General features: G+C 37.2%; 2 protein-coding genes across 2 annotated transcripts in view; both read left to right on the forward strand.

Moving 5' to 3' along the window:
* UEVLD (UEV and lactate/malate dehyrogenase domains) overlaps positions 1–5,837 on the forward strand; it is a 19,067-nt gene extending 13,230 nt beyond the window's left edge. Inside the window, exons 12-13 of the mRNA XM_061342533.1 lie at positions 568–728; positions 5,757–5,837. Coding sequence (XP_061198517.1) covers positions 568–728; positions 5,757–5,775 — 180 coding nt within the window. The 3' untranslated portion in view covers positions 5,776–5,837. The remainder of the gene's footprint in view (positions 1–567; positions 729–5,756) is intronic.
* TSG101 (tumor susceptibility 101) lies at positions 2,698–21,466 on the forward strand. The gene is made up of 10 exons (XM_061342536.1): positions 2,698–2,796; positions 5,757–5,841; positions 7,640–7,705; positions 8,288–8,451; positions 9,456–9,582; positions 12,184–12,250; positions 13,933–14,024; positions 18,098–18,300; positions 19,737–19,976; positions 21,128–21,466. The coding sequence occupies exons 1-10, from the start codon at positions 2,755–2,757 to the stop codon at positions 21,215–21,217; spliced, it is 1,176 nt and encodes a 391-aa protein (XP_061198520.1). The 5' UTR covers positions 2,698–2,754; the 3' UTR covers positions 21,218–21,466.
* Positions 21,467–21,866: the final 400 nt, after the last annotated feature.

Consider the following 21,866-nt stretch of genomic DNA (forward strand, 5'->3'; position numbering starts at 1 on the left):
TACAGAGGAGTAACAAGTCTCTTAAACTGCAGAGTAACTACAGAATGTGATATTTCCCACAAAATTTGCAGTGTAAACTTGAATTACAGGGATATAAGTTCACTGAAGACTCTCACAGAATGCATATGGGATCAATAATTGAAAAACGTTTCCTTGACAGCGTTCTCTGGCTGCATTTTTTAATTTCATCTGTGAAGTCCTGAAAGAACTAATGATACCATCCTAGCAAGCATCCCTGCTTCTTCTACCTAACAAACTGGTTAAACAGTTTTTTGTAGGACGAACTGCCTGCAATGTAGAGGTCTGCTTTACCTGTATTATGAAACTCCTCCAAAGGTGGCACGGTTCAAGATACTTTTTTTTATCTGTACAATAATATTTTACAGTTTCTGTTCAGTAGCCTATTGCACAGGATTTAAAATAACTCACATTTGACCTATAAAAAAACATGCCACATGATGGAATATCCTTGCATGTGTAAAATCAATTTCTTCTATGTAGTTCCATGCTTCAGGCAAAGCTGAAACTAAGTAACTGTTTGACAGTGTACTTTGCATGTTGTTTCAGGGATGCTGCAATATAAACAGTGAAGTATTCTTAAGTCTGCCATGTGTTCTTGGAAGCAACGGGATGACTGAAATGGTCAAACTAGAAGAAGATCCACTAGTGCAAGAGAAACTGCAGAGCTCTGCAGGATCAATTAATGACCTTCAGCAGCAACTGACACTGTAAGCAAGTGCAAGGGAAGCCACAGTGTCTGCTTGCACAAGTCAAATATTAGCTAGATGGAAAGGGTTGCATGGTATATATGGATTTCTATGTAAAACAAGGTGGTTTTTTACTTTACTGTCAAAAAGTGCTTTCTCACTTTTGATTTAAATTATTTAATACTGCACAGTAATTGCTTATTTGAAAAGTGCACTTTTGGTAGCCAAAATGAGGAGGGTACTATGGAAAAATGTTTTACCTAAATTCAGGTGACTTCTGCCTGTGATTTTTTGTTGCTAATTATAGCCTGGTTCTTAGGTTATTCTTAGCTCTTTGCACCTCATTAGGAGACAGCCTAGGAGTAAGGCTTACGCAGCTCTGCAGAAATTCCAGAGACCAGAGCCCACCAGAACTCTTCCTCCTGGTATTTAAGTGCTTCACTAGGGGCTCATTTAGAACATGGTCATACTCCAGGTCTTTAGGGCACTCAGAGATGCAGTTTGATAGTTCGATCTTCCATGCCTATTGCTCTTATGTGGACTCCTGCTTCCTACTAACAGATAAAAAGGTGAAAGCATGACATTAACAATACCCTTCAAACCTGAAATACTGGATATTGAATTTCTGTTTAATGATGTCCGAGACTTTCTGATCATGGTTTGCTCTTATTTTGGGAGGAAGTTCAGAGCACTAAAGTGTCTGCAGTTCTTGGTCCGTACATGTAACACACCCTGTGCAGCACTGGAACAGGTGCTCTTCCTGAACAGGAGGAACAGGGGGTGGGCTTCAAATAAAGAATAAAAGTCTGGCAGTTAAGTAATGCAGAAGTATCTGTGAGCTCAGGCCGTCATCCCTCACCAGCTGATGTCAGTAAGCTTTACATCAGCCCAAGCAGAATACAGCTGCTTGAGACGGGAACAGAACCTGCAACTAAGGGGAAACCAAGTATGAAGTGAAAAAGCAGGATGTGGAGTTTTAGGTATATCAAAGAGCACATGTTTTTCAGATGAAGGGTTTATTGGGCTCTAACCTCTTGATTTGCTGCACTGGTAAAATACTGTAGTCCCCCTAACCATACCTCAGCACTACACTGCAGGCAGAGGAGGCATGTGACCTCCACTTCTGCTGTGGGCAGTTTAGAAAAGTCATTCCACATCTGTGTCTTGAGGGCTGACTAGTTAAATGCTGATGAAGCTTTCTAAGCTCATGTAGTATCTGTGTCAGTGAGAAATCTATTCCTTAGTGCCTTCCAGTTGTGTCTCACAAGGAGCCAGCCTTACACAGAATTCTGAGTTACATTGCTTTCTGAATTAAGATAAAAATATAAAGAAAAAAAAAAGCCTTAAATATTTCAGATTTCTTTTTTCGTTGAATACTCAAATTTCCTCTTTGTGGTGGGCACTGGTATGACAAAATTAGTAATGGATACAGCTGGCCAACTTTGCTGCTATATTATATATCCCAATGCAACAGCTGGACTTTGGGGGCTGTTTTTTAGTCTCTCCAGGAAAAAAACAGCATAAAATAACGTGCTTACATTGTTCTTTGAGGTGTTTTGTTTAATATGCTGACCATTTATTCTCATTTGAATAGTCAAGGTGTTGGTTTTTGGGGGGCGTTTTATTACTACTTTTCATCATAAAAAGCTCCAAACTGTTTCAGGTATGACCGATGCTTCTGTCGTGGCTTGTCAGTCGTGTTTATATTGAAAAGCAACCCAAGGGCCCCAGCACTTTCCGTTCTCCCATGGAATGAATTCCCAGGAGCACTTTTTTACAATAAACCTCACTTCAGACCCGCGTTCCGTGCACTGTTTTCGGTACCCGGGGCGCCGACCACCCCTCAGCTGCAGGCAGCTCCCGACCCAGAGCTGTCGTCACGGCCGGGCGGAAGCGGTGTCGCTGCCGGAAGCGGGCTCTCGGGCGCTTCCTGTTTTTATGTAGCGGGGGGGGGCTGGGCCGGGCCGGGCCGGTGTGTGGCAGCGGCGGCGGAGGCGGCGGGACCACCAGCGGGAGCGGCGGCTGGGTGGAGGAGAGACCGGCCGCCATGGCGGTCTCCGAGAGCCAGCTCAAGAAAATGCTGGCCAAGGTAATGGTGCTTCCGTGGGCACGGAGAGCCCCCTACCCGCCCCACATGCCCGACTCGGTGGCTGCAGGCGTCTCCTCCCCGCCCCCTGCCCGGGTCCATCGGGCGGGGTGGCCGCTGGGTCGAGCCGGCGGCAGCCTCAGCCCGGGGGCTGGGCGGAGGGGAGTGGGGTCGTGTCCGCGGCCTGGTGCGGGCCGTCCGCGGCGTTCGGCGATGGCCCCGTGTCTCCTGCGGCCTCGGCGCTGGCTTCGGGAACGGTCGGGTCTCTTTAACCATTCTCCTCACCACGGGTGGTTACGGACACTCGTGAGCTTGCGAGGAGCTCCGGGGTAGTCGTATCGGCGGCCGGACGAGCAGTGTAAAAAGGTTGTGTCCAGCCGCCTGGAAACTGTATATTGAGTTAGTTTGTAAAGGGGAGTATGGTGCACCGAAATCTCAGATATACTGTTACTTGTAGTCTTGTGAAACTTTAGTTCTGGGTTAGAATGGTACCAGCAGAAGCTAACTAGAAACCGTTTGCCTAGCTGGGGCTGTCACACAGTGAAGTGGATCAGAACTACAGTGTGATTGTAGGGCTATAGGGTATCATGTGTGTTCACTGCTCAAATGTAGGTGGAAGGCAAGTTCAACTTCACTGACTAGGATAAAGGTGGGCTTTTTTTGTCATCCTTGTTTAAAGAACCAAGAAAATCTCTTGAAAGGTAAATCATTGGTCACTGACTCATACAGAGGCATGCGGTGGTGTGCCAAGCTTCAGATGAAAACAGGGCTATGGCCAGCAGCCTGAAATGAAAATCCCTATGGCTGAACATCTATGGGGAGTTATGGTTTTGGTTGGAGGAATTCTTTTAACAACAGTTAATTCTCACATTTGCACAACTTTAAAATGAAATACATAGATGAGGATCTGATCAAATCTGAAGAAGCCATATTAAGTGGTCTTTCACCTGCATGGTTGACCAAAAATAAGCAGTTTTTTTCATCAGTTTGAAAATGAGTGCTAAATACTAACCTGGTGTCAGCAAATGACATTGTCAGTATAGTTGTATATACCTAACTTCCTTAAATGAATTGCTGCCATGTGCAGAAGAAACAGGATTGAAGATAGTCCTCTGTCCTCTTTCCCCAATGCTTGCCCATTTTATACCTCCATCTGACTTTCTCTAGGCATGTTCAGAATACAGTGTATGTAATAGCTGAAGAAAAATGGAGTTACTATTTCTCTGTTTTTCAATAATAGTTACACTTTCTGTTCTATAGCAGCTTAGTGATATTTCCCATATTAAATATTGCAGTGTGTGAGATAACAAAAGACTTAAGCCCTAGTTTGGGTGAACATTAGCATTTAAATTTAACCTCAGGCATTTATTTGCTGTTTTGTCCTGATAAGCTTCATCACTCTGTGATCTGTTCCTGACACGTAAAATGAGGAGGATACTTTGCCATCTGAGAATGGAGTAGGATAAAAAATTTAGAAATTAAGAGCTTAAATTAATTGGGTTTAGTTACCTTTGTAGAGATCACTGAGATCTTTTATTTTCCAAAGAGATTTTGACATGTCTTGGAAATGCACAACTACTTGCGATATGAACACAGGGAAAAGACTGTCTTATTATATACTCTAGTACTCTTTGGAATGGAAAAGAGAAATAAGCACAAAATAGTATCCTTTGTGCTTTAAATAATAAAAGCAAAGTTAGAAAAGCAATCATTCTTATTAGGAAAAATGTCTTCGTATGTCATTTTAATATACAGAACTTCAGTCTCCTATGGTTATTTGAGTCAAAGTACTGAAATTAATAGCTGATGTAGCACTTGATTTTGCTTATGGCAGTAGCTGGGATCTTACAAGCTTATCTCTTACTTTCATAGTTTTAAGAATATTAAGCTTTTAATTTTGATGTGTTTGACCTAATTTTTAAAAGCACCTCAGATAACCAAATCTGTGGTTTATCAGCCCTAACAACCACCATGCACCAAACTCCCAGTATGTCTGCTGAGCAGGGAGACATTGTTTTACCTGTTCCTTGAATAAAGTGACTTGAGACTCTTGTGCAGACGTTAACATCTGTGTGCTTTGGGCATGGGATGTTTCACCATGTTGGACTCTTTGTCTTCCTACCATGGTTGAATGAAAGGATGCTGTCAGTGTTCCTTAAGACATCTAAAGATTATAATTTTTTAATTTTTTTGAACTTCCATCACAATAAAGACACCGTCAAGAGACTATATTTTTGCTTTTCTTTTTAGTCGTGGTTACCAGGAAGAATGGCCATAAGGTTAAAGAGCTGCACTGGTTGGTTAACCAGCTCTCTGTTGGCCAGGAGCGTGCCCTTTGTTGTCTGTGGATTATAGTTCTGAGGTTGTTAAATTCTGTAGTAGTGTGTCTGGTTTACTGGACTTCTGTGCTATGAGTTACTCCTGATTAAAGGGAAGGAGTGAAACCAGTATTATGACAGATAATAGCATGCCTTGAAATGTCTGCTAATTGATAAAATACTGATCAATGACTGATAAATACTGTGATGCTCTGCAAAGTTCTATGGAAGATACCTACACGGTTCAGATCTTAGACAGCTGTGTATCAGGGATGTTGGAAACACCACTGTATTTGTTTGGAGGTGCAGGGGTTTGGTTTTGTTTTTCTTTTTAAACCGCATACATCTCTTAATACTGCTGGTTATGGTAGAATGTGAATGAAAATGCTTTCCCCCAGTCGCTTGATGTATGAATCATTAGTTAAGACTAAAAGCACCCTAACACCTTGTTAAAGTTCAGTAAGTTATATAGGCAGTGTTCAGTTAAGTAATATGGAAAAATAAATTTGTATTCCAAAAGAAGAGGGGAAAGGTAAGTCCATATATCAGTGTAAACTCTCATAAGTCCAGTGTGTTGGATAAAATAAAAGAAAATAAATTACACTGAAAATTTAATCTAAAGTAATTCTTTGTTTTGTTTTCCAGTACAAGTATAGAGACCTAACTATACAGGAGACAACCAGTGTTATTACTCAGTACAAGGACCTCAAACCTGTCATGGATTCATACGGTTAGTCTGTGCAGTGAGAAAATTTTTATTATTGAATCGTTGATGGTTTAGATATGTTCAGTAGGTTTTGTGGGGAAAACGCAGATTAAAACTAGAAAGCATAATTTTTTTCTCTTCTTGATTATCAGCACTTCCTTAAAAACACAGTTATTTTCCAATATATTTTCTAAGATAACCTTTTTATATTACTGAGTCAGTGTAACATGCTAAGAAGTGTTGCATTTTTCACAGCTTAACTTTAGCTTGATTGCTTAGTGATGTCATAGCAGTTGGTGTCCTGAGACTGCTGGGATCTTACAAATTCAGCTTTGCTGTCATCTAAAGGTATTTTTAGAGTTCTATTTAGAAAGAACTGCAAAACGATGAACAAATAATTCATTAAATGGAATTGTGGCAGTCCTTAAGACTACGAAGAAAACGATGTCAAATACATAGAAAATTGGCACAAAGCGGTTTTTAATGTAAATTAACGATGGCAGTCATTGTTTGACAGCTACTTTAAAGGCTTTGGGTAAATTTGAGTGTGTTGAATTAAGATGATTTCTAGGGTCAGTTCCAGAGGCTGAGAGCATTGTTTCATAATGTACAGTGAGCCAGTATAGCTGCCGAGGTCATCCTCCTTCTGATCACCTTTTTTAAGCTACCATCTGTGGGATTCCTCTGGGAGCTCATTTATATTACTGTCATCAGAATTTTAGTGTCTTCTGCTTTCAGAATTCTAAATCTGGATTGAGAAGTACTAAAAAGGGACATGGACAGGTGAATTGTTTTAACTTGAATAACTTGAATAGCTGCAAGCCAGCAGTTGTCACACTGACTGGAGAATCAGAAACAATAGTGAAAGTAATGTGGTTGGAATAGCGTGCACTACACAAGTTTGTGTGTACGATACAGATCAAAATTCCATATCCCTTTGACCTGTAGCAAGAAGCCCATTTGTGTTACCTCACTCTTTCAAAGCTGCCTGGGAAAGGCTGAGCACAGGCCAGTTACAGACAATTGGTATTATTTGAAGCAGTGAAATGAACAACAAGAAATTGGGTACATTGCTGTTGAGATAGTTTTCAAGTTTATATTGATAATTAAATATAGAGCCTTATTTAAGTAATCTAAGACTAGACACTTTCAGGTGAAATTAGGAAATTTAAAACTTTATTACCAGAAGTTGATTTATTCAGGCAAGAATAATGTACTGGATTGAAAGTATGGGAAAACTAAATACAGCAGTTCAGTAAACTGAGGTCAGGGTTCCTGTGCAGTTTGTCAACTAAGATTAAAGCTTTGGTAGCAAGTCAAGCGCTACACATTCGTGTCTCTTCAGAGTATTATTGTTAGGTTAAATTACCTTTTCTGATTATATAATAGATGCCTATATCCCAGAGACTGTCAGTATTCTTGCTGAGTTGTTTGTTTGGAGAAAGCATAAGGAATTCTTTGTAACCTAAAATCTCAGGTGTTTTCTAAATTAAATTTGAGTTGAGATTATCTTTGCAGCAGTTTGTATGCTTTGCAGTTTGTATGGTTCCAACATGTTTTACTTCTCTGAATGAGGAAACAGTTTTATTTGAGGTGAAGGAAGTTTAACAGTAATGAGTCACTCATTTCTCAGAAATACGTTATTCATAAGAAGTTACCAGACTACAGGCAATCATTTGCTTGTCTATAAATGTGCAAGAGCAGAACCTTTCAAGATGAGTTTGGTATATGTGAAACTTCTGAAAACTTCTGCTAACAGATGGGGTATAAACTGAACAGACATTAATGTCGTTTGTTTCAAAAATATTTTGTTCCCTTTCAGTTTTTAATGATGGTTCATCTAGGGAGTTGATGAGCCTCAGTGGAACCATTCCTGTGCCTTACAGAGGTATGCATTAATAATTATCATCACCATCATTATTTTCCAAGATTACATGAAAAACTATTTAGATTTATCGTGATTTAACTTCACTACTTTAGTGATCACTGTTTCCTCACAATCCTTTACTTGTCCAAAGTATAATGTTTTAAAGAAATTGTTCCCTATTTTTGCTGCACAATAAAATTTTAATGTTGAGCATTGCTTTGTCAGCCTTGTGCAGCTCTGCAACATTTCTCTTCTTTCAGTACTGCATGTTTTTCGAGCTTCCCAGTTGAATGAGGGTTGCAAACCATTTATTGCTGCAGTTAGCAGTTCAGGTTAGGGTCTAGTAATGTTTCATCGTAGAACAAATGAGATAGTTTATTAGTGGTAAATGAGTATTGTAAATCAAACATAAATTGTTTTGAAAAATGTTGACTTCATAGCCATATTGTGAGCTCTTATTGAATGTTACTGGTAGAATTGAGCTTCAGCTTCTGACTCTGTGCAGTTGAAATTACTGGGTTTAGGAGTTTTTCATAAATCTGATACAAGCGGACAGTTGGAAGTGTTGGAGTAACTTAAAACCTTTCAAAATATCTTTTCTAGGTAACACATACAATATCCCAATTTGCCTGTGGCTGCTTGACACCTACCCTTTCAACCCCCCAATTTGTTTTGTTAAACCCACTAGCTCTATGACAATAAAAACTGGGAAGCATGTTGATGCAAATGGAAAGATATACCTTCCTTATCTGCATGAGTGGAAATATGTAAGTATAGGGAACTTGAAAATCTAAAATTGCTCAGTTCTGAATGTCTTTAGATTGTTGTGTCATTTTTAGCAAAACCTGTAATCCTCATTTAAGGTCTTAAAACTGGGGTTTTTTTGGTTGTTGGTTGTTGTTTGTTTTTTTTTTTAATGAAAACAACTGCTTATTATTTGTAATGTCCTAAAGTTCAGGACATTGAATTCTGTAGTTCAGCACTTGTGTGGTAATAGTGGACAATGAGTGCCTAGATCAGGATGCAGGATGCAAGTCTTGCACAAGCAAGAGAAACATCTAAGATACATGTGATACAGAATTCATTCAGTTTGAGAGGTTGCTAAAAATAAGTAAGTGGATTGTAGAGCTAAGAAAATTTGGAAATAGGATATTTAATCAGGTGATGCCTTCATGATGCTTGTCCTTATTCTGTTGAAGTGAAATCATGCCTGTATTAAATATAAACTGAGAAGCCCATCTTAGCTATATTTAAAGGAGATTTGTGCCACTCCTTAGTGGGTTAGAATATTTTTTCTATTGAGTCATTCTGAACCTAAGCAAAAGCTATATACTGTATGAAATCAAAATGTCTGAAAACTTAGTGATCTGTACTCTTTCGTGTTGGAGAGTGGGTTTAAGTTTTTAAAAAATAATTTTAATCCATCATTGCACAGTCATCTTCAGTCCTTTATTGCAATGTATTCCCCAGTTTATTCTGAGTGCAAACACTACTGTAGCTGTACTTTGCTATACAGTTTTGAATACCAGCTGGCTAGGTTTGGTGTCAGTAAAGGAATCCAGAAAGGAAGTTATAAATGCACATACACACACACACGCTCATACTCATAGACATACACATACATATGCATAAAAAAAAAAAGAACAAACGCCAAACCACACAAACAAAAGGATGGTTTTGAGAGCTGATAGAATGATAACATTTTGTTATTACATTTACTTAAACTTTTTGTCAGGGAAGTCAACACCTTTTGATTTGCTTACTTTCACAGCCCCAGTCAGACTTGCTAGAACTGATTCAGGTCATGATTGTTGTGTTTGGTGAGGAGCCTCCAGTCTTTTCTCGGCCTACGGCTTCAGCAAGCTACCCACCATACCAGGCAACAGGCCCACCAAATAGTAAGTGGTCATGACTACTAATTTCTACAAATACTCGGATTCCAAAGTGACATTTGCTCTGCAAAGTTTGTCAGCAAATTATGTATTCTACTCTAGAATGACCTTCTGTATTACTGGCTAATGAAGTCACCTGTGCTGTACTTGCCCTGTTTGAACTATGTTGGAAGAATGTGTGTCGTTTTTTGGCTTTTGAAAGAGAGAAAAATCAAGTTTGTTTTTAAAACAAACAAAAAACCAAGTAACAAACCCAACAAAATCCCCACAAACGCCACGCGCCCCCAAGACCCTTAAAATAACCAGTAAACATTACCATTGCAATATTACCAGTCAACATTACCATTGCGATATAATTAAAACAGTTATTCAGATAACCAACTCTGTGTTTTGTTTCAGGTTTTTTATTCTCTTAATACACGTCCATTTGCTAAGTTTCCTTCAACCCCTGATTTCATAAGCAGAATCACACTGCTTCTGTTTCTTATGCCCACGCTCCTGTTTTTTGTTTAGTGTTTGTTTTTTTAATAATTGCTGGCTGAATATAGAAATAAAAACTGCATCATGGTTTTTATATTGTTCTCTGTCGATGTGGTACTCTGACACGGTACCCAGTCTCACTTTCTTGCAAAAATTCTCAAGACTTTTAAAATCCTATACTTATTTAAAGTTCTGGAGGCATCTTATTTTAAAGACTATGGGTAGGTGGATGGGGGAAAAGAGGAAGTGAGAAACAGAAAATCCTTGCAAATCTTCTGAGGCTGCCTTGGGTGGAAAAACCTGCCAGTAGAGTAGACCTACTCAAGCCAAAGACTGAGGCAGGAGGGGAGGGGGAGCAGAGTAGCTGCAGATTGTTTAATGATATTATGAGAGTTCTACAAGAATTTAATAGTAGAGTATTTAGGGTTATATATTTTTGCTGTATTGTTAAGTCTGTATCTGTTTTCTGCTGAAATATGGCTTTTATCACATCATAGTGTTACATCTGAAAAGCTCAAGTCTATTCTTTACTTTTTCCAGCAGAAACCATTTTTAACAGGGTCTTAGTTTCTTAACATGTGAGCAAAAGGGCAGTAAACATAAACGGGACCATTAGGCATAGTTGGCTGAAGGTGTCTGGGACTATTTAGTTTGTCCAGAACTAGCTTAAGTATAGGAGCACTAGATGATTCTGCTGTTGTGATTTTCCAAGACCAGAGGGTGTCAGTACAAGCATGGATTTAGTAGAGACAGTGACCTGTTGTACTTCAAGGAAGGCTTGTAGGCACTCTGTGGTAGCATAGCTGTAGTAATTCTAGTGGAAATGTTTCAAGATTTTCAAATTGTTAATAGCTACTTTGATTTACTCTAGTGCAGTCAGTTTTTCCTTATTTTACAGACATTTAGGTTTGTTTGTTTGTGTTTCAAAGTTCTAGATGCAGTGTTTAAGAAAAAATGAAGCCCAGGTTAAAAAAATTAATCATTTGAAGTATTCAAGCATAAAAAATAGCTTGTCTCTTAAGAAAAGCTATTTGATACAATATTCCTAAAATTACTAGAAAGATGGAATAAATATATTCAAAACATAATTTTTATAATAGAATTGTAAGATTTCCAAGAAGAAACTTAAAATTGCTAAGGCCTTAGATATGTGTATGTGCTGTTAATTTTTTGAAAAGCATTACTTCTAAATAGCAGAAATGACTGGATAAGTTCATGGCTGGATGGTTAAACAGCTGATCAACTGTTGCGAAGTCTAGCTACTCTGAAGGTACAGAAATTACACACGTTATTGAATGAGTAGAGAACAATGCTACATTTGAAAGGTTATTTTGTTTTTCAGCTGTACATATTAGAAATGGAGACAGCTGTTGAGATGTCTCATCTTTAATAACATGCTTTCTTTTTTTGTGAATTCCCCAGCTGCAGATACTCTTTCTTATATATCCACATTTTACTTTACTAGTTCAACTATTTGTTATGCATTTTTAAATCAATACTCATTTTTATCCATGCAGTGGTTAAAGTAACAATTAGGAAAAAAAATAAGCAGTGAAAGGTGTTCTAGCTAGCTGATCTAAGGAATGTGTAAATTACTTAAGTTACAGTTCTCATATTCTCTCTCCAATCAAGATACTCTTGAAAATATTTTAACCACAGTTGATAGGTGGAGGTAGAATCTTTAGACATGCAAAATTTGTCTGCATTTTATGAAAATGTGCTTGGCTACAGAAAGGAAATTCTAACTGGTCAGTACATGGAGGCTAGGTCCACTGCAGTTTAGCCCTTTATATGGGGGGAAACAGCCACTTGGGCAGTTGGCACAGAGGTAGCAAACAACAAATATTTGCCTGTATCCCTCTTGCCAAGCTGCATGACAGCAGTATGGGAAATGTCTGGGAGTGTTGTGAGAAGTGATGGTGTTAGAGGATGCAGGGTAAGCATTCCTGAGGGGGTTTGGCCATAGTATGACTTCTCTCTGAAACTTCTTGTTTCATTGTGTTATGCTGTATTTACTGTTCAGTAACATTTTGAGAAGGATCTTACTGCAGATTAATATGTATGTGACCTTAATATATTATTAAACTCCTGAAAAGTAAAAACATGCAAAATGATTATTTTATTTAGCTTCGTATGTACCAGGCATTCCAGGTGGAATATCTCCCTATCCAGCAGGAAGCACTCCAAACCCGAGGTGAGAGCCTGTGACACCATCATCATTTACATGATACACAGTTTCACTGGATAGTATCTAATATTAGTTTCATTTTGGTTATGATGCATTTCTTGTATAATTATTGCATTAGCAGGTTGGTTTTTTTTAAGTGAGGACTGAATTCTTGTTAATAGCCGGAAGAAAGTTCTGAGAAAGATTTAGCTTTCTTAGTGCTGCTTGCTCAGATACAGTATACTTGATAATATAATTTTGAATATATATATAAAAATAATATATAAAGTATATATTATACTTGAGAATATATTTTGCAAGTTATTACCTAATTCCCAGATGTTATCTTGTTTCACTGGCATATCAGGTTAGGTTTTGTAAGGTTGATACGTTTACGTGATATAGAAAGAAATGTGCTCCTACAGTTTGGGTGATCTATTAGCATTGTTAGTGTTGTTTGGGGTAACTAGCAAGTCTGAACATTGGACAAAACAGTTGCTGGATTAACACAAACCTTCACTCCAGCATAAATGTGGATTTAATTCAGAGCACTTCAAGAGAATTTGCAGGGAACAAAACTATTTTAAACGTTTTTTATTAATAAAAGCAAGACTTTTTTGATTAAATAAATTTTATAGGAGTTTGGAATAAAGCTTTTCCAGAAGACTAGCAGTTCTGTGTTAAGAAACACTTAAGATGCTTATTACTGCCTCCTAGTGTGTACCTACATTTTTTTTACACCATAATGAATTATTCTTGTTATTAATGTCCTAATGTCCCGATTTTATGTTAGGAGCATATGAGGGGTTGCCGTAATAGGTAACATTTTGATTAAAAAATAAAATAAACCCCTGTAAGCATTAGGAAAGTGGGGTGTTACGTTTTAAAGAAATTAAAATGGGGTTTTGATAACTTTTTATGGTAAGCTATTTCCTCCTAAATACATTTGTTTAAAGTGATCCTGATGTTTGAACAAAAATTAATACTAGAACTATTTAAAAAAATCAGATAATTCAGTAACAAACAGAAAAAGTCTTAAGAACTATAAAATCTGCAGTTATCTGGAGAGGCACAGAATATACTGATTTTGTATTTCACATGTTTTCTTGGACCGTTTGGTTTACTTACAGCTATGGTTAATACTTTGCTGTATATAGATGTTTGTTGGTCTGTTACTGGTTAAATTGAGTTCTTGTTGCAGCTCATAGTAAATGTGTTATAGAAAGGTAACATAGCCTGTCTCCTTATATGTTATCTCACAGTTGATTTTAGTGAACAGATGAATACTTCTGTTTCCTTCCTCCTTCAGAGCAGGGCTGAGAATTTCTGGAGGAGTTTCATCTTGCAACTGCACAACAGTTTTAGGTTTACATAAAGCAGTTCAGCAATCATCTTGTTAACTATTCTCTTATTAAAGGTATTAAATGGAAATTGCTGTTTGTGAGTTTTTAACTAGAATAATTTCTTTTGGATATGTTTGTGTTTTCATATGAAAAGTTATAAATTGCATGGCAAGACCAGGCAATAACTAGACAGGGTTTCAGATAAAGTGATCTATCTTCTGAAATCATACCACAAATATAAATTGTGGAAGATGTTAATATGAACAGGAAAAGAGAAGTAGTATAACTTGGCCTGCAATTTAAACCTTCTGGTCATATTTTACAAATAATTACATAACACTAGCATATCTGTCTTTGTCAAAACAGCTACCCAAACTATCCTTTTGCTGGTAGTGTTCCATTTCCAGCAACTACTAGTGTTCCATACTACCCTTCTCAGCCTCCTGTGACTACTGTTGGTGAGTAGCTTTAAAAGAATTTCTCTGAAGTGAAGCTCTATAACTGATATGTAAAAAAAGAAAATGGAAAAAAGAATGTATTGTTCTTAATGTCCTTCCAAAGTATTTATATTCAATTCTAGAAGTTACTCAAAGGAAGAATAAAATACAATTTGTGTCCTTCACCTTATATTTTATTAATTTAGGAACATGATAAACTCCTGGGTTTGTGCAATGCATTGTGTGTGCTCTATGAATATCTTGAAGAACACTGCAGAACTGAAGAACTAGCTTAAGTATTTTATTCTCACCCGTTAACTGTAGGTGACTTCTGATTGCCCGCATTGCTGTGTTCAAGGTCATGGTTTATAAAAATGCTTTTGTCCTCATTTAATCATCTACTGGACTCACTTTTTTTACTCTTTATTTGTGCTTTCCTTACTCCAGAAGTCATAGCTGTCTAAAGCAGAGGTTTCCAGTGCATTTGGAATGAGCTTCATTTTTACTGAGTTTCTTCTCCAGCCTCTTCAATGTTGCTTCTTAATGACTCTTCTTGTCATTTCTTGTCATTTCATTCAGCAGCAAGATCTACAGTATTAACGTACGTCTTTTCCTGCTGCTCTGAGGCCCTTTGCCGGCAAAATACATGAGCTTGGTTTCCACTCAGCACCTCAATTTTAGTGTATGTGTAACATATTGGGAACCAGTGATAAAGGTCTAAGTGATACAGTTAAGGAGAAAGTTAGTGCAATAACTTTCCAATTGGATGATAGTCCTTTTGGAGCAGTTATGGTAAGGACCTAGACTCTTTTGTGACCTTGCTCAGAGTATCTGTCATTTGTAGTCTCTTGCACCATAATTTAAAAATGCATCCATAGGTTCTTCATCCATACTTATTCAGAGTAGCTAAGGTTTTAGTAATAGCTGGTTTTTTTTAAAAGTCCTTCAATATTTTCTTTTTGTTCAGCCATTAATTACCTTTCTGGTGCAGTTAGTAGTTTGATGATTCTGTAAGGTCACTTATGAAACTGGACTCCACCTAGTAAATGCTAAGGGTTTCAGCACACTGTGGGTTTAATGGCTGTGCCATAAAATTTTCCCTAAGCTGGGCTAATTATAGAAGTGACAGGAAATGCTAAGAGTTCATGCTCTTTAAGAAGATACATAAAATCTAATTGAGCTGCATTAAAATGAACCTTTATATGTTCCAAGACCTCTTTCCTATCTGTTGGTATTTCTATGTGAACTTTCAATGTATTAGGTGCATTGTGATTGTATTGTTTCTTTGTTCTGTGTCCTGCTTTACTGTTAAAGTGATCCTTGTATAAAATCTCCCAACATGAGGGGTATCAGAAAGAGGGGAAAAAGGTAGAACTGGTGGGTGGTTCTGACTTTGTGTTAGAGAATAATTCATTGTGTAAAGTAAATAATAACTGAAATGACGCTAATTTTAGAGTGAAACTGGACCTTTTTGTTTTGCGTTTGTACCTCTATATTTACAATTGTCTGCCTTAAGGAGTGAATAAACAGTGAATAATTCCTAAACAGTGAATAAACTGTTTGTCCCAGGTAGTTTGACTGACTTGGTTTAAGTTTTACTTCTCAGTATGGAAGGTACTGTTCTTTTCCCCTTTCTGTAAGAAGCAGAAGTGATGAATTCCTGGGTTTGTGTGTGTGGTGCCATTTGACAACTTACACTGTTGATTCTGCTGGTTAGGTAACCAAATATTGAAAATTATTTTATTGGCTGGTAACAGGGTGAATTGCATAAGACAGAGCTGTAAATCGGATTAGATGTAGGGATATTTATATTTTCGTAAGGCAGTCGTTGCAGCAGTTGATTAATAATTGAATCTCTTTTTTTCAAATAGTAATTAGCTTTGTAATCTAAAAAAAAAAAAGGAAAAGGAAAAGATTCTGGTGCAGTTTGTATATAAGGAAAGTGCTCATATATTAGTAATTATCAAACTGTGATGCTTTCTTAATTTTAGAAGAATTTGGTGGATTAGTAGTGTGATGTGCATCTTCCCATAGTTCCTTCCATGTCATTTGCATAGCTTTATTTTCCACACATCTGGTTTGCTGTAGGTTTTGTGGTCAGGAATAGAGTAAAAGTCATAGGGAAGAAAGGTGAATTTGTGCAGTCTTGTTCTTTTAGCAGCAGAAGTATAAAACAAAATTGCACTGGATCCCTTAAGAATTCTCAGGTGTGCAGTCCTCTCAACAGCAGTTTGCATTTGTTAGTGTAACGATAACAACGGGCACTCCAAGTAGTTATTTATTTATTTTTATAATTATTATGTTACCCTAACAGAAAACTGTTCATTTTCCATTGAGATGCTAGTTTCTAAAGGCAGTGTTTAGATTTTTAAACTTTGTCCTGAATTGTTGCTCATTATCAGGAAGGTACTGCACCAGTAACACTGTAATGCTGAAATTTCACTGAATAACCCTCTTCCTGCACAATTGTAGGAAAATTATTGAATCTTACTCTTAATTAATCAAATTGTAGTTACTGAGCACTGTCAATAAATTACTGAAAATTATATTTAGCACTGTTCATGTTAGTTTAATTTACTCTAAAAAATGCAGTTTTAATTTACTCTAAAAATACAGTCAACTATTGTGTTTAAATGACAAAATTTATGTATTGTTTGAGTCACTTGTTTGCTTTTGCTTCTTCTGGGGGCCTGTGATTACTAAGAAAGGTGAAGAGGTTGATTGGATTTCAGTTGACTTGAGACATTTTTCTGATCCTTTAGGAAGAAACCCAAAAGATATGTTAATGGTTTTGTCTTTAGCTAGGTAACAATCATGAGAGCCTTGATGATGTTTTTTTAGTTTGTAATTTTTTGAGATCTAGGCTACTAGGTATTGTAGTGTATGTTATACTGGAACAGCCTCAGGGTTTTGATCACTGTCTCAGGATAAAAAGATACTTTGGTGTATTTCTGCAAATTTTTTTTTCAGTTACAGAGCTTCAGGTCTCCTTTTTTCATCCATAAAAGGTGGAAGGCTTAGGCACAAAACTTGATAGAATTCTTCCTTTATTAGTGGTTGTTACAATCGAAATTTCACTGGTCTAAAAGGCATGAAGTACAAGCATGAGGAAACTGTGACATTCCAATTTTTCCTGTGGAAAAGTGGTTTAAGTGGTTTGTGATAAATTCAGAGAGTTCTGCAACCAGTAGCCACTTCACGTTCTCTAGAGCAATCAGAGTTTCCTGGTAATCTCATGGAAAAGCTGATCTGCAAAAGCAATAGTAATATTCAGGCTTAAATGTGAAAGTCTCTAGTGCTTCAGAGGGAAAGGGACTATTATATTTTCTAGTATTGCCTCATCAAAATGTCATTTAATAAACTGAAATTGCAAGTTGTACTTAGCACTCAAGCAAAAAAGGTTGTAGCCTCAGTTGTAACTGTTAGATCTATTTTTGGTCTGTTAGAACATATTTATAAACCATGTGCCAATGCAGTTGGTTATAATTTCTCTGCTTTATAATCTTTTAGTAAATATTACTTTTGAAAGTAAGATTGCCTCAATAACAAACGTTCTGTATTAATGCTGATTGTTTTACTGGCCTCCCATACCTGCCCTAGGATGACTGATAGATAATAATTGTAAAAACAACCACACCAAAGCAGTCACTTGGCAAGCCTCAAGATAGAGTACCTATAGGCAAATTCACTGTCTCAAGCCAGCCGTTACATTAATTGTGGTTGAATATATTCCTGCAGAGTTTACCAGAACTTAGTCTCTTTTAAAAGGATTTGAACTAACATTTGTAGCCTTCAGGAGAAATGGCCAGCCCATGTTTAAATTAAAAGATTGTGGATATAGGAATAGTAAAGTGAATATATTTTCTATATTCATAAAGTGAATGAATACTCTAAAATTTACTTGTGAACATTGTAATGTGTTTTATCTCGCTGTGGTCTCTTCACTGCTTCTGGAAATTAGTATGGAAAATAGTTTATTTTACTGTTATTTTACTGTCTTGTATTGCTAAAGTACATGCCGCTTCTGAAAAATATTGCTGAAATAGATATGGAAGAGCAGAGATAATTTTCTGCTTGTGGATTTTCTTGTGCAGGACCCAGTAGAGATGGAACTATCAGTGAGGATACCATCCGCGCTTCCCTTATTTCAGCAGTCAGTGATAAACTGAGATGGCGGATGAAAGAAGAAATGGATCGTGCACAAGCTGAACTCAATGCCTTGAAGCGGACAGAGGAAGACCTGAAGAAAGGACACCAGAAACTGGAAGAGATGGTAACTCGCCTGGATCAAGAGGTGGTAAGCTGAGATGAAACACTGGTCTCTCTGTACCTTGAGCATTCCTTGTAGTGAACAGAGGCATGTAATTAATTCATTAATAAACATGATAGAAATATCCAAACTTCCAGCATATTGCTTTTGAAATATATATTCTCTTTCCCAATTGAGGTGCATGTCAGAAATAGCAGGACTGTAAGATGCATTTTCCTACACGTATCTTACAAACTTCATTGTTCAGTGGTAAAGGAACAGTATTTTTTTTTTTCCCCACTCTGTGTGAAAGATGTCAGTGGTGTGAGATTGTTTCATCATTTCTGGATAATAGTGTGTAACAGCAGCACCGCAGAACATTTAAGTCTCTTAATGCAGAGATGCTGATTTTAGCCACAGACTCCTTGTATAACTTGCAGACATTTTCAGACAAAAGCCTCTCCTACTCTGCATGCCCAGAAATTCCTGCAGTTTTTCCTTAAGGCCTGACATCTGCTTAGTCCATCTGCTCCGTGCATAACTGCCCAGGAGTAAGATTTTTGGGATTGGTGATCAGTTTCTGAAACCAGCTCAGTGCTTGGATAAGATTTAAAAAAAAAATAAAACTGAGAAATTATTAGTCAGAACTAGAGAGCAAGGGTTACCATTATTACCACCGTATAAATCTGTAATGTGCCACTTTAAATGTAGTGTGTAATTCTAGTCTTTCTGATCTTGGAAAGAAAGGACATAATACAAATGCAGATGTTTGATGCAAAGGCAAGAAGGATGATCCAGCATATCAGGCAGCTTCCATATAAGCTGTCTGGTAAATAAGCTAGGATTTCAATCTGGAAAAAAGACAGTGAGGACAGAGAGTGGAATATAAGAGTCTGAATGTCATGAGCAAAAACAGTGCCGTACAGTTTCTTCCATTGTGTTAGCTGTTAGGACCTCAGAAATATTGGGAGGCAAATTCAAAAGTAGCAAAAGAAAGTACATCTCATACAGATGCAGTTACATTATAGTTACCATTGGTGGGTAAAGCCAGCATATTTTGTTTCCTGTCTGCACAGTTTGCTTGGTCCATAGTCAGAAAACTTCTATATGAAGTTACTCCAAAAGGCATATTTCCAGAGGAAATGCTTTTTTGGCTTTTCTTTTATTACTGTTAGCTAATTTGAATGGTTATTTTTCCTTATATATGGCATATTCAGAATACATAAAAACTGCTAGCCAGCCTTCTGTACAGTGATAAATTGATAGTGGTTTGACATTAACTAAAACAGCCTTTTAAAAAATGAAAGAATCCAAAATCTGTAGATTGGTAGCTCTTTCTTTTGCAAAAGGTCAAAATAGAGGTGAGTAAAAAAGTAAAGAATCAACCAGCATGTCTAAAAGTCTTTCACCTTGACAGCTCTATCACAAGAAGACATTCAGCTCTCAAGACCTAAGAAATAAACAAACGTCTTAATTGTTTTTAGGCTGAAGTTGACAAGAACATTGAACTTCTCAAGAAGAAGGATGAGGAGCTCAGTTCTGCTTTGGAGAAGATGGAAAATCAGTCAGAAAATAATGATATAGATGAAGTTATTATTCCTACAGCACCACTTTACAAGCAGATCCTGAACTTATATGCAGAAGAAAATGCAATTGAAGATACCATCTTCTATCTTGGGGAAGCATTGAGACGTGGAGTGATAGATTTAGATGTCTTTTTAAAGGTACGCTTTCTTGGGGTGTTTTTTGAGATGTGCTGTTTAAATGTCTTTAAATACTTTGAACTCTTTTGTTCAACTTATTAATGTCAGTAATTTCTTCACTGAAGGGTAAAAACATGAACACTTTTCTGTTGAAAGAGTTTTAGAGAGGAATTTCAGAATTACGATAAAAGACCAATTGTAAAAGCATTATAGATACAAAGTGATTTCTCATTAGACAGGTGCAAGTGTCAACATAAGCTTTCCATTTGGAGGTCATACTAATTCTGGAGAAACCAACTTTAAGAGTGATGGGAGCATTCAGACAGCTTTTCACTTGAAGTCTGTGGTTGCCTCTGCTGAGGCAGCCAATGGAGTGTTAGAATCATGGGGGGGGGGGAAGCCAGCTAGTTTTGTGTTTCTAGTAGAGACCTTCTTAGACATTTTGTTCCCTTTCTTTGCTGTCCTTAACGCTGAAAGTTTTCATACGATGTCTGATCTAATAACTTTTGTTTATTTTGAACTTATGTACATCATGATGGCTCATGAAATAAAAACAGATCTGTAATTCTGAAAATATTAAACCCACTTTTTAATGTGGAATAAAACTACAGAAAATGTGTATCTCAGTAATTAATATTGCCACTGGATCTGGAAAGATGAGTGTGCAGAAGTGTTAATGATCCGTACTGGGGCCACTGAGTAAGAAGAGTTGCCAGTCCTTCCTTCTTCTAGCGGCTGAGGTTCTCCCAAGTTAACACTTAAGCTTTGCTTTTAACATCCAGTGTACTACATAGAGACATGTTATTTCCTTATGTAGTTCTGTTTATCTACTGTTAAAAGAACTGTTCTCTGCACTGTGAGAAGTGCATTACTGTTTTCACCTCTAGTACATATTTCTTCTGCTCTTCTCTTTGATAAGATTATGTGCAGAATTAATAATTAAAATCACAAAAAATATATACTGTAGTGATTGCATTTGGTAGCCCTCTGCAAGTCATTTTAAGCCAAGAAGATGCCATTTAGTAGACTAATACATTTAATGTTTCCAAAAAAAACAAGCATCGTGTTTGGGTCATGAAATGTGTAAAAAAAAATAATAAATATTTGTATTGCAACATAATTAAGATTTTATCACAACTTTCACAATAGCCACCTGTTCTTTCTTTCTGCAGCATGTACGTCTTCTGTCTCGCAAGCAGTTCCAGCTAAGGGCATTGATGCAGAAAGCAAGGAAGACTGCTGGACTCAGTGATCTCTACTAAATTCTCAGACTTTCCCTGGGAAGTTAGATTTCCTTATGAAGCAGCCATTCTCTTGGTATTTCTCTTAATCAGTAGGTGCCCAGAATAAGTTATTACATCATTCAAGTGTAAGATATTTTGAATCAATAATATATTTTCTTTTTGGTAAAGACTAGCTTTTATTAATGCACTTTCTAATCTCCTGTAATCTTTGTGCTAGTGGACTTAATGCCGAATAAAACTCATTGCATATTTTCTTCCTCTACAGAACTGTGTACAATGCACCTTCTTTACAAACAAGGCCTGGCTTATGCAATGTCAGCTTAACCATACTTTCACTTTACTTCTGAGATTTGGAAGACATTTCAGTGTCCTGAACTGGAAGAACTCAGGTTTCAGTTTAACTCACCCTTATAACCAGTGAAAGCGGAAAACTTGACATTTCAGGGCCCTCTTGTTTGATCTAGCTGTTGACATCCAGGGATTGTTTGAAGTGGGCTTAGTAACTGTTGTATTGACTTGCCTATTCTACCATCATACCATGGTCATTGAGGAGTATACCTTATGGTGCGGTAAGAAGCCTCAACATACGCTGCATTTTTCCACTAGAAACTGCTAGGCAAAAGAAAGGCTGCTACAGTATTTGCAAGGCAGAAAACACAACACACCA

The sequence above is a fragment of the Neopsephotus bourkii genome, unplaced genomic scaffold (genome assembly GCF_033783945.1).
Source record: "Neopsephotus bourkii isolate Nb327-2 ecotype Australia unplaced genomic scaffold, CSIRO-AGI_Nbou_v1 NB_1792, whole genome shotgun sequence".
Lineage (NCBI taxonomy): Eukaryota > Metazoa > Chordata > Aves > Psittaciformes > Psittacidae > Neopsephotus > Neopsephotus bourkii.

What these genes read in the sequence shown, in the direction of transcription:
- TSG101 (XM_061342536.1), top strand. Translation starts at nt 2,755, where the DNA reads ATGGCGGTCTCCGAGAGCCAGCTCAAGAAAATGCTGGCCAAG. An exon ending in ACCTGTCATGGATTCATACG is followed by an intron (nt 5,842 to 7,639) that starts GTTAGTCTGTGC and finishes GTTCCCTTTCAG; the next exon opens with TTTTTAATGATGGTTCATCT. An exon ending in GGAAGCACTCCAAACCCGAG is followed by an intron (nt 12,251 to 13,932) that starts GTGAGAGCCTGT and finishes TTGTCAAAACAG; the next exon opens with CTACCCAAACTATCCTTTTG.